The sequence below is a fragment of the Protopterus annectens genome, chromosome 2.part1, assembly GCF_019279795.1.
Source record: "Protopterus annectens isolate FY-2018-M chromosome 2.part1, PAN1.0, whole genome shotgun sequence".
NCBI lineage: Eukaryota > Metazoa > Chordata > Ceratodontiformes > Protopteridae > Protopterus > Protopterus annectens.
The window spans coordinates 415,514,424-415,526,663 of record NC_056729.1 but is presented as its reverse complement, the minus strand read 5'-3'; the positions used below and the strand labels follow the sequence as shown (position 1 = coordinate 415,526,663).

Genomic DNA, 12,240 nt, shown 5'->3' with positions numbered 1-12,240 from the left:
AGCCTCTTCCAATGGAATCAAAGGGTTGACGGAGCTGAAGGCACTGGAAAGTACAGTTTTGTACCTACCATAATTGTAGATGTCCGATAGATATGCAACTGCAGTCGTAACATATGGGTTGTCCTGCCTCAGGCAGCCCTCGGTCGGCCGAATTCCAAAGTCTGGGTCCGGCGTCGGCTGGTGTCACCTCCTCTCCGATGTCACAACGGCTGGAGTATAAAGGCATCGGCCGACGCCATCTTCTTCAGTGTTTCTTGCTCTAGATGTCAGGTGCCCTTTTAGGAAGGCTAAATTTGGTAAATGGATAAAAAAATAATCCCAAACATGCACAACAGTAATAAACAGATACACCATAGGGAATACCCCCAGCTGATGGGAAAAGGGGTAGGGACCCAAAAAGAAGGATACAGAGGGGTAGGAGGGTGGGAAAATCCGAGTGCAGTTGCATATCTATCGGACATCTACATTTATGGTAGGTATAAAACTGTACTATGTCCTTCAAGAATGCAACTGCAGTCATAACATATGGGTTGAATACCATAGCCAGGCTGGGGGTGGATGGAACTATGATAAGGATGGTGTACCTAAAATTCCCTGCAGGACTGCCGAAGCAAAGCCTGCTCGGGATCTGGAGTATAAGGGCAGGTTGTAATGCTTGGTAAATGTATGCATGGAGCTCCATGTAGCAGCCTCTAAAATGTCCTTTGTTGCCACTCCTCTTAGGAAAGCTGTGGAAGTGGCTATAGCTCTGGTGGAATGTGGCCTAATATTGGCTGGCACACCTTTTCCATGGTAAGAATAGCAAAATCTGATGCAATGTCCAATCCATTTTGAAATTGTTTGTTTGGAGATTGCTTTTCCTTGTACTCCAGCAGCATAGGCTACAAACAGTTGGTCAGACTTTCTGGTGGCCTTAGTTCTGTCCAAGTAGTAGCGTAGTTGTCTGTGTATGTCCAAAGCATGCAGTAGTTTTTCCCCCTTATTTTGAGGATTGGGGAAGAATGTAGGTAGGTGAATAGCTTGATTTAGAGACACCCTGGAAATAACTTTTGGCATGAATGTAGGATTGGTTCTTAGAGAAACTCTGTCTTGATGAAAAATGAGGAAGGGGGGCACTGCCATGAGTGCCTGTATCTCCGAAACTCTTCTGGCAGAGGTGACTGCCAATAAGAAGGCCGTCTTCCATGAAAGAAATTGCATTTCTGAAGTTGCTGCTGGCTCAAATGGAGTTAATTTTTCCAACACGTAATTGAGGTCCCATGCAGGTACTGGCTGTTTTCTGGGAGGCTTGATATTCTTTATATCTCTTAGAAACTGTCTTAGCAGGGGGTGTGAAAACACTGGAGGGTCACCGTTGTATTTTGCTGAGATTGCTGAGGCATGAATCTTTATTGAGGAGTATGAGAGTCCAGTATGAAATAGTTCTGCCAAGTATTCTAATATCTGAGGTATACTCAGTAATGCTGTGTCCTGACCCCTGTTGGCATTCCAGATGCTGAATCTCTTCCACTTGGCTGAATAGGTTTTTCTGGTGGAAGGTCTGCGTGCTTCTAGCAAGATCTCCTGAACAGATTTGGAAAGAGAGTTAGGTGGAGAAGTCATGGTAGCCTCCAGGCTGTCAGATGCAATGTTTTCAGGTCTTGATGTACAGTCCTGTAATTGTGCTGTGTTAGGAGCAGGGGCCATAGGGTCAAAGGCCATGGTTTGGTCCGAGTTATGGTCAATAGCAATGGGTACCAGTGTTGCCTTGGCCAGTCTGGAGCTATCAAGATGCCTGTTGGTTGTTCTGCTTTGATCTTCAGTATCACCTTGGTCAGCAGAGGAGGGAATGCATAAATTTTTAGAGAATTCTAGCTAAAGGAGAGAGCATCCGTTTTCCAGGCTAGAGGGTGGTGAGTCCTTGTGCAGAACTTTTCCAGGTGATGATTTAAGTGGGAAGCAAAAATATCTACGTCCGGTCTTCCCCATGCCTTCGTCAGTTGAGAGAAAATGTAAGGGTGCAGCAGCGATTCGTGTGGATCCATGAAATTTCTGTTCAGATTGTCCGCCAGTACATTGTCCTTGCCTGGTACAAACTGGGATTGTAAATGTATCTTCAGGCTCAGGGATTTTTCCCAGAGAAGCATTGTTAGTCTACAGAGGGGATAAGAATGAGTGCCTCCCTGCTTGTTTATGTACCACATGACAGTGGTGTTGTCTGTCCTTATTAGCAAATGTCCTTGTTGTAGTGATTTTTCGAAAGTCTCAATTGCATGTATCACTGCCAACATCTCCTTTTGGTTTATGTGCAAATGTCTTTCCTTTGGCGTCCAAAGACCTTGAATGCATCTGCCCTCCATGTGCGCCCCCCATCCATGGTCTGAGGCGTCTGTTGTAATCATTTGGCCTGCTTGAGGTCTGTTGAAAGACATGCCTTTGTTTAGTTGACTGGCTTGAGCCCACCATAGAAATTCCTTTTGCAGACATGGAATAAGTGGGATTATGTCCTCTAGGCTGTGGCTGTGTTGAGACCATAAGTTTTTTAAATACCATTGCAGCTTTCTCATGTGAAGTCTTGCCAAAGGTATCAGAAGGATGCAAGATGCCATGAAACCCAGGGCCTGCAGGATTTTCCTTGCAGTCAGCTGGGAGAGTTTTGCTAGGCCTTTGAAGTACTCTGGTAAATGCTGCTGTTTTTCCTCTGTGAGGTAGGCCATTTGGTTTTCTGTGTCCAGTTTGGCTCCTAGGAATATAATCTGTTGGGATGGCAGTAGTTTTGACTTCTGAATGTTGACTGTGTATCCCAAGGCCTGCAGTAGATGCATGACATAGTCTAAATTTCCTTTTAAGGTTTGTTTGTTGTCTGCTTGTATGAGGCAGTCGTTCCAAGTAGGGGTATATTTGAATCCCCTGCAGTCTGCAGTGTGCCACTACTGATGCCAGGCATTTCGTGAACACTCTGGGCGCAGTAGATAAGCCAAACGGCAATGCTTAGAATTGATAATGCTCTGTCCCTGCATGCAAGAAATCTGAGGTATCTTCTGCAGCTTTGTCTGACTGGGACATGCAGGTATGCCTCCTTGAGGTCCAGAGTGACCAGCCAAGACCCCTTGCCCAACATGGGAAGAAGTTGCTGCAACGTCAGCATTTTGAACTTTGGCACAATAAGAAAAGTGTTTAGGGTTGACAAGTCCAGTATGGGTCTCCATTTGTTTTCTTTTCTTGGAACAAGGAACAGTCTTGAATAAAATCCCTGGCCTTGCTCCTGAGGAGGAACCCTTTCTATTGCTTTTATGCTTAATAGCTTGGAAACTAGAGTGAATGCCTCTGCCCTTTGATGATGGGGCAGGTTTGACATGCCTTGTCTTGTTGGTAATGTGTGGAAGTGGAACCTGTAACCTTTGTCTATCAAATCCAGAATCCAGTTGTCCTTGGTTAAGATATGCCAGTTTTGTGAAAATAAGCTTAATTTTAAGCCCAAAGGTGCTTCTCTTTGAACCTTTGTAGGCGGTACGAAAGTCAAGTCATTGTGATTGTCCTTGTGGTGCAGATGAACTGTCTGCGCCACTTCTTTGATTTGGAGGTTGCCATTGGCGGCCCCTGTAAGATCCTCGGTATTGCCCTCTACCTCGGGCACGTCTTTTTTTTCCCCTTTGAAACTTGTCAGAGCCGGGGAAGGACCAATTCTTTGAGGGCCAGTTTCTGCTGAATCTGGGTGGCTGAACCTGAAGGAAATCCTTGACTGTCTGTACTGACTTTGCTTTTTCCTCTATGGATTTCAATACATCTTGTGCAGTAGCACCAAAAAGCTTCTGTTTTTCCAAAGGTGCATCCAGTAACTTTACTTTAACATGGTCAGGCAAAGACCGATCCTTCAACCAAGCATGCCTACGTATCACAGCCCCAGTCATAGCTGCCCTACATGAAGCTTCCAGTGCATCATAACCACATTGCAGAAAATGGTTATTAACCTGCTGAGTGTTATGTATATGATCCTGCAGTGCCTTTTTATCAATAGGCTCAGGTGAGGCTAACTTTTTCTGTAAATCATCCAGGAGAAAATCTTGGTACTGAAACATGTGAAAAAGGTATATACTTTTTTACCCCATCTCTCCAGGGACCTTGCTTTTCTGTCCGCTGGCAGTGGGTTTTTGGCAGAGGAGGAAGCCATTCCCTTGGGGCCCTGTGAAATAGTTTCTAGATCCACAGAGTGGGCCTTAAAAAGGTGCTTGTGAGTGTCAGGGACCCTATAATATCTGTCCGGCTTGACAGGAGCAGGAGGAAGAGAATCAGGGTTGGCAGTGGAGTCAGAGAAAACATCATCCAAAACATCCATAACTGGTGGAATAGCCAAAGGTCTGTGCTGGGGAAGCTTGAGGAAAGTACGAAGCCTTTTCCTGGAGTCAGAGAATTCCTGACCCTGCCATTGAAAATGTTCCCTCATGGAATGCAGGACTTCACCAAAAGAGAAATCCTCTGGAGGGGAAGCAGAGGGAATTGATTCCTCAGCATCAGAGTCCTCGTAGGCCTGGAAGGGTTCTTCTTGGGTATCAGAATGCTCAGAATCCACAGAGGCTTCATCCGAAGAGAGGTCGTCCGCCTGCTCAGTTCTAGGCCTTTTCTCTGCAGGTGGCTGAGAACCCCTGTCCGGATGAGGCTGAGACCCCCTGATAAGGGAAATAAGATCTGCAGCCAGAGACATGATCTGCTTATCAGATGAAGGGGCCTGGGCAGGTTTAGGATGGGCCTTGGCCTGACTGGCGGCCTTAGCACGTGCAAAGGCCTTGATGGACATGGATACAGGAGGCCTAGCAGCCCCACGTGCAGGCATTACCTTGTCCACAGTAATGGTGTCAGGTAGATCCAGAACTTCGGTAACCGGGGGAAAGTCAACAACCGGCACCGGAGAGATCTCAGAGACCGAAGGTAGTGTTTAAGCTGTGTCGTCAGCCTGGAGCGGTTGATTTACCACTTCCGAAAGGACCGGAGCGCTAGCAGAGGGTTTAGGAGTAGCATCGGTAGTGGACGCGGGCCGAGGATGTCGGTCCCGGTCCTTGCGTTTTTTAGCAGATTGGGTTGTCGGTTGATCCGACGGCATGATATATGCAAAAGATTCACCGAAAAAGTCCTCGGCGAATTCTGCCCGGCGCCTGAGAGTGCGCTTATTAAAGCAAGCACAGGCAGCACAGGCCGAGACGTCGTGGTCTGGGCCCAGGCAAGGAAGGCAGAGAGAATGGAAGTCCTTATGAGGTATTTGTTTACCACAAGACAAACAATTATTAACTTTCTCAATTTGTTCTGACATCGGCTGAGGCAAGAATAAATGTTCCCCAACGGGGTACTTAGCTTTTAGATGACTTCGGTTGAAAACACAGGAGCTGACCGACCGGCACTTGTGAACTGCTTCGGCAAGAAAGACTGAAGAAGATGGCGTCGGCCGATGCCTTTATACTCCAGCCGTTGTGACGTCGGAGAGGAGGCGACACCAGCCGACGCTGGACCCAGACTTTGGAATTCGGCCGACCAAGGGCTGCCTGAGGCAGGACAACCCATATATTATGACTGCAGTTGCATTCTTGAAGGACATCAGGCCTCGGCTCCGAAGGCTCCACAACCATCAGATCCTCCTCCGGCTCTGAAGGCCCTGCTCGGCTGGGAGGAGTAGTAGTCACAGCCGGTGGAATGGTCTTAGGCCCCAAGACCTGTTGGGTTGAGGCCAATAATTTAGCCAGTGCCGGGTTCTCCAGAAGCCTCTGGACTACCCGGTCCACATCCACATCAGTAAGGGTCCAGGAAGAACAAGTCGAATGAACCAAAGACGCCACCGATTGAAGGATAGGCGACTTCAAAGTTTCAGAGACCGGCTCCAAGACCAGGGACCTGCTCTGAAAAACTTGCTCGGTGCACTGCTCCGAAGACTGCGGAGCCAGCGACCGCACCTTCACAGTAAGGCTTAGAGTCGATGACTTTGGCTCTGAAGATGCCTTCAAAGACTTTGACCCCTTCAATGACTTGGAGGTCTTGTCAGCCTTATTCAAGGACTCCTGAAAATCTGGCTTTAACAAGCCTCTATCTACCAACTTCCTTCTTCTCTCTAGTAAAATCCTATTACTGAAGGAATGGCAGCTAGAGCAATCCTCCTGGAGGTGAACAGGCCCCAAACAATAAACACAATTTACATGGGTGTCCGTAATGGACATCTTCTGCCCACATTTTGGACACTTCTTGAAGCCAGATTTCTGTTTCTCCTTATGGTCAGACATCGTTATAGATGGTGCCACAGAAAACACTAAATGATCGATCACACTGTTCTCGTTGTCAGATCCCTGAACAACCGTCAACCTAATCCAAAGAATATACCGTAACACTAATCAGAAACACGGTTGCTGAAAACTAACCACTGCAAACTCTAAATATTCTAACAGTCCTAAGTTGCCAGATCCCTGAACAACTGTAAGGATATATCTAATTATATAAATGTATACAACTAAACACACTAACATGCAATATATATATATATATATATATATATATATATATATATATATATATAGTAAAAATCTGATAGGGGAACTAAATAACGGCCAAAGGCCTAAGAGCAACCGCTCTGTATAAAAAAAAAAAAAAAAAACACAGTCAATTTAAATAAAGAACTCAAAGGCTAACTATCCCAAAAATCAGTATAACTTTAGATATCTAAACAATTATCAGAAAATTGCCAAAAAACAAGTAAATATAAATCAACTGGCCTGAGCTCTCTGACGACCTTGCGATCAGCTGCAGCGGCAAACTAGTTCTGAGGTAGGACAGAGAGCATCATGGGATAGGGGCCTGGCCTCAAGCTACTCTGAGATCTTTAGCTAGTAAAGCGGCCGACTCAGAGCTAATGGTTCGGCTCCAAACCCATATGCAAGAATAAATGGCGAGAATGAACAACTTCACGTCATGTTTTTCAGGTTGGCAAATAGGTTGCTTTTCATAATTCCCCACTTCCAAAAATCCCAGTCTAGACACAGCTTCTGATTCTGCAACTCTGTGAGAGGACTGGAAGTGCAACTAAAGGAAAACACCACCACCTTCTCCTCAGATCTGAACTAGTGAGACAAGCAAAAAGAGATGTCTTCTCTCTAAGGCATGTGGCAGAAGGGGGCAAAAAACTTGTGTCTCTTTGCTTGTTTAAATTCTGCATAATGAACTAGTTCCTGAAATAAACTAGGAAGTACCCTGGAGGCAGCTTTCATTAGAAAGAGTGGAGGACTAGGGATGACTGCAAAATATCCATAACTTCAGGACCTGGGAAAGGTTCTGTCACAGTAAAGGGAGACCCACCTTAAGACTAACATGGAACTATTCATCACTCCAGGGCCCGTGGTATGGGTTTGACACTATACTATCTGTGGAATTGCAGTCACTCTGCAACCACTGACACATTACACTCAAGTGCAACACTTGTACTCTCAGTTGTGTAATAGCACCATGAAAACTGGGGTTGAGATTAAGCCTAGAATAATCAAATGGCACCATGAAGACTGTAGCAGTCATTAAGCCCAGAATTCTCAGTAGGATCTTTACTTGGACCCTGTGCTGCATCATCACCCAGACCGCTAAGGTCATGAATTCTTGGACATCCTACATGGGCAACAGTGACAGGTGCAGTGTCCAGATTCATGCCTAATAAGACAATCTCCTGAGAAGGTAGCAAAATAAAAAAAAGGCTTCAACTTTATTGTCACATCTATCATCTGTAATCATGGCACTTTACATTACAGAACACTACCAGTGACTCATTTGAGAAAGACACCATCAGTTAGCTTCCCAAAAAAAAAAAGAGAAGAAATGGAGATTCTTCTCTTGGAAGAAGGCCTAAATGGCAACATTTTGCACTAGAACTGATGCTCACCCAACACACTACAGAAATGTGTGTGTACCTAAAGCACTGTTGTACCAAAGATATTAATCATGCACAGTAGCACCATTCAGATGCCCTGTGGCAGAAAGCGCACAATCTCTTAAGAATCAGTAGTGGAGTGGCAATCCAAAGTACAAGCTATGATGAATTAAGTCACTGACATTCAGAACTAAGCAAACATCTATCCCTAGCCGAATTAAGAAGAGGTGGTACTAAAACTTTATCTTCTGTTATGCATGAAGGATAGCTTTGATAGATCCTTCAGACTAGGAACCTGAGCCTTGCCTTAACAGCTCTGATGAGACAGTTTGCTCTCTTAGCAAACTTCTTTGGGTGGCACAACTGTCACAGGAAGAAACAAGACTATGTGATGATTTAATGCCTCTCTCCATTTGCAGGAAGATGGCGTCCACTTTTGGGGCTGACTGAATCAAGAAAAAGGGAAACATTCCAAGTGGTCATAAAGGTGGTCCACAACACTGATGGCTTGTTTCTGCTTAAGAAGTGATATAACAGGCACTACTAAAGGGAAGGACTGCCTCAGCCACACCATTCAGCACAGCAGGCCAGACAGTAGTCCACTCTAATACTCAGCCTTCACCACCTCCATCTTCTGCCCTGACTTGTGAAAGCTGACAAGTTTTCTTCTGGCTTGGACTACTACATGCAGAAGAATATGGAAACAAGATGAGTGGCTGTGATCCCTAGGGCCCAGTAACTGAGATGAGCGTATTCTCGTCACTTCTGTCCATAAGCCAATCAATTATATCCCGTACTACTACTGCATAAAAACAGACTATGCTAATAGTGTTTCCACATGATTAATGTGGATGGGTTTCAAACCCATTTAAATTGAAGTGCATAAAATATTAATGAGAAACCAAGATTTTCTAAGTCTATTCAAACTGTTGAAAAGATAAACAATTTCTGTTACAGTGCAAAGCAGTAAACAAACAGTATTTAATTACTCACCATGCTTCGACTTCAGCCAAACTTCATATTCAATATTTCTGTAAATAGTAGGATTCAGTGACTGAAGAACTTTTTTTGACACAGCAGACTGAACAAGGTTGCCAGTGTTCACATCCCTCTGCACATAAAAATTAGAATATCACTTATAACAAACAGCTACAAAAAATGATTTATTCTCATCAAGCAGAATCAGCCCAATGACAGAGGACTACACAGTCTGACAAATTTCAAGCATGCAAATGTCCTACCCAGGTCTTGAACTCTTCCCGGTAAAGTAAGCGTACTTTTTGTAGTACAACATATTACTAAAGTCACAAAGCATAGTAAATAATCATCAGACTCGAATAAAATGTTAAAATACTGAACTCTAACATTTTAAATTTCAATAATTATATTGAAATGACTTGTCACAATACTATAAAAGGATTAGCTACAGCATTATCACAACTATAAAACAGTAATTTCTGCAAATAATGCCCTCAAATCATTTCACACCCTGACTACTAACAAACTAATGTCAAGATCTCTATACCTCAGAGTAAGGGGAATGAAATCCCGCCACACAAACTCAAATTTGGTATACATTCTATTTTTCAAGTGTCACACTTACAAGAACTCCAAATTCACTCTGTCATTTCAGCTGGAATCCTGTTTTTGCGTACAAAATAAGAGACTGCCTTGCTATCAACAGAATCCAGGCTTGAAGAATTGGTTCATTTATTTGTCTTTGTTTACTGGGAAAGTCTGACTGAGTAATACCCATTTTCAATGGTGGCCTGGGAAGAAAAGCTCCATTTACATACACTGTATTATACTAAGTTCCAGTTAAACACAGAGTGATTACATTTCTATTTACATTTACACACAAACAGTAGTTACATTTACACATTGTAAGACTTTACAGAGGTGGAAGTTATTAAATAGAAAGCCCATCTGCAATTTGGATTGTGCACGCAGCAGTTATGTATATAAATTGTTTTGCCACTTAATTGAGAGACTGAATGTATTCTGTTTAAGAAGAGCATTTGGAAAGTATCATACGGTGAACAAAAAGTCTCAAGCTAGACATAAGCATGTGCAGGACCATGATTTGTTAAGATGTTTAAGCAGTGGTTTAAAACTACTGAGTTTGTTTGAGAGTTTTGTGTGGGACACTATTCCAGAGTTTAGCAATGTACTGAGAGTACAGCAAGTCTTCTGCAACATTATTTTACTTATAAGTAATAAGAATTTGTTCCTAGAGTGGAGCTCACTTGCTAGACAGTAGGTCAGTAATAAGTTATGAAGTGCAGGGATTTTTCTGGATAACGAATGAGTTTGTTTGCTGCAGTTAGTTATGAATATGTTAGGTAGTTGTGTAGTTAAAGCCAGTTTAATTGCTTTAAGCTATAACAATGGTGGGTCCTACGACTGAGACTGGTGGCAAATTTAGCTATTTTATTGTAGCATGAGGCAAGGCCTCAGTGGTGCAGCAGTTAGCATTGTCGCCTCACAGCAAGAGGTTCTCCGGTTCGATTCTCGGCTGAAGAGCCTTCTGTGTGGAGTCTGCATGTCCTCCCCATGGCCAAGTGACGTTTAAAGACATGCAAGTAGGTGCGTGTGTGAATGGGTGTGCCTTCTTTGAAGGTTGGACATCATGTTGGCACCGTAAAAATCCACTGCCAATCATTAGTGGACTGGAGTTCCACTGTGGCAGCCCCTAACCGGGAAAAGACGAAAGACATTAGTATTGTAGCAGGAGGCAAGTTTCTTTCTTTGAGTATCGTTTAAGTTTGTTAGGATAGGAGCAGCATTAAGAAACTTGGCAATAAGGTGGTGACTAGAGTTTTTCCTGCAGTATCTGCAAGGAATCCATTGATCCTATAAAGGGAGCCTAGTTTCTGGTAAGTAGATTTAATGGTGTGCAGTATACGCTGGTCATATATGAGACTGCCATCTATTATAATGCTTAGAAGCTTACTGTGAGTTACGTTTCAAATGCAGTATTATTTGCCTTTTTTTTATGGTAAAAAAATGCTTTTGATTTTGGTAACTTATTGAGGTTAAAAAGCTTTAACTTAGTTTTCTTGGGGTTGAGTAGGAGGGTTTGATTCTTTGAGCCAGGTTTCTACAAAGGAGAAAGATTCTTGGGTAATGTCTTGGAGCTTATTTATTGTTGAGGCCGCACATATTAATGTTGAGTCATCTGCATACTGGACTAATCTAACATGGTGAGTGGAGGTATGAAGGTCATTAATAAATACATTAAGTAGGAGAGGACCCAGAATAGAGCCCTGAGGGACACCTGTAGTAACTGGTTGAAATGATGAGTAAGCTTGTTGCCACTTAATGGCCTGCTGCCTTCCAGAGAGGTAACCAAGAAACCACAACAGGGAGCACTGTGAAAGTCCTATTGAAGAGAATCGAATGAGCAATTGTTGGTGCGAGACAGTATCAAATGCCTCTGACAAGTCTAATAATATGGTGGATACAAGCAGACCATTGTTTCTATATTGGTTTATTATACTGGTAAAATGTAGTAGAACGGTAGTGGTGCTGTGCTGAGCTTAAACCCATGCTGTGTTTCTGAGAGCAAGTTATTTGAGGTTAGGTACTGCACTAGTTGCATATGGATGTATTTCTCTAATAATTTGGAGAGGGGGAAAGAGAATCGCTATCGGTCTGTAATTATTAAATGCTGCAGATGTGCCACCTTTGTGTAGTGGTATGATGTTAAAACTTTTCCACAGTGATGGGACATATTTTTCTACTACGGACCTATTAATTAGTATGGACACAGGGAAGGCTATGACTTCTGGGGCCATTTTTAGATTGCCTGATGGTAGTTGGTTTACAGCTATGGAAGTAGTTTTTAGTTTAAGGATCAACTTCCTTATGAACGAGGTAGGTACTGGACTAAAACTGAAGAGCTGTGAGTGGTTCTGACTGTACAGGGGTAGAGAGAGGGGGCAGATGCATTAGTGTCTAAGAAAGATAAAACTGATTGTATAAAGTAGGAATTAAACTGTGTGGGGATACAGTCTGTCATATTGTCTGTTTCTGGAAAGGGGGTGGAGTAGTTTATTTAGTGATGATCAAAAATGTTTTGAGTTGCTTTTATGTTTGTCTTGTAGGATGGTATAGCACCTTTGCTTATTCTGTTTGACATGGAGCTTTGCAAGATTTCTAACATGTCTAAGGAAACCACAGCAATAGTGTTTTAAAACTGTGACCACAGTGCAAAGACCACAGACGAGATGATGCAGAGAAGGTAAAAATACTGTTGTACAGTCAACTTACCATAACTGTAGATGCTAGTGTGATCATCGTTAGAAATAACTTTAAGCTCTGTTGCAGGCTTAGATCTGAACTCTCCCTTGACTTGGCTGATGCTATTCATA

At 43.3% G+C, this 12,240-nt stretch overlaps 1 protein-coding gene across 2 annotated transcripts in view; it reads right to left on the bottom strand.

The window, feature by feature from the left end:
- The window catches only part of OTUD4 (OTU deubiquitinase 4), a 2,240,995-nt gene that overhangs the window by 1,050,615 nt on the left and 1,178,140 nt on the right, over nucleotides 1-12,240 (bottom strand). For both annotated transcript variants that reach the window (XM_044062226.1, XM_044062227.1), the window contains one exon: nucleotides 8,861-8,978. In XM_044062226.1, coding sequence (XP_043918161.1) covers nucleotides 8,861-8,978 — 118 coding nt within the window. The remainder of the gene's footprint in view (nucleotides 1-8,860; nucleotides 8,979-12,240) is intronic.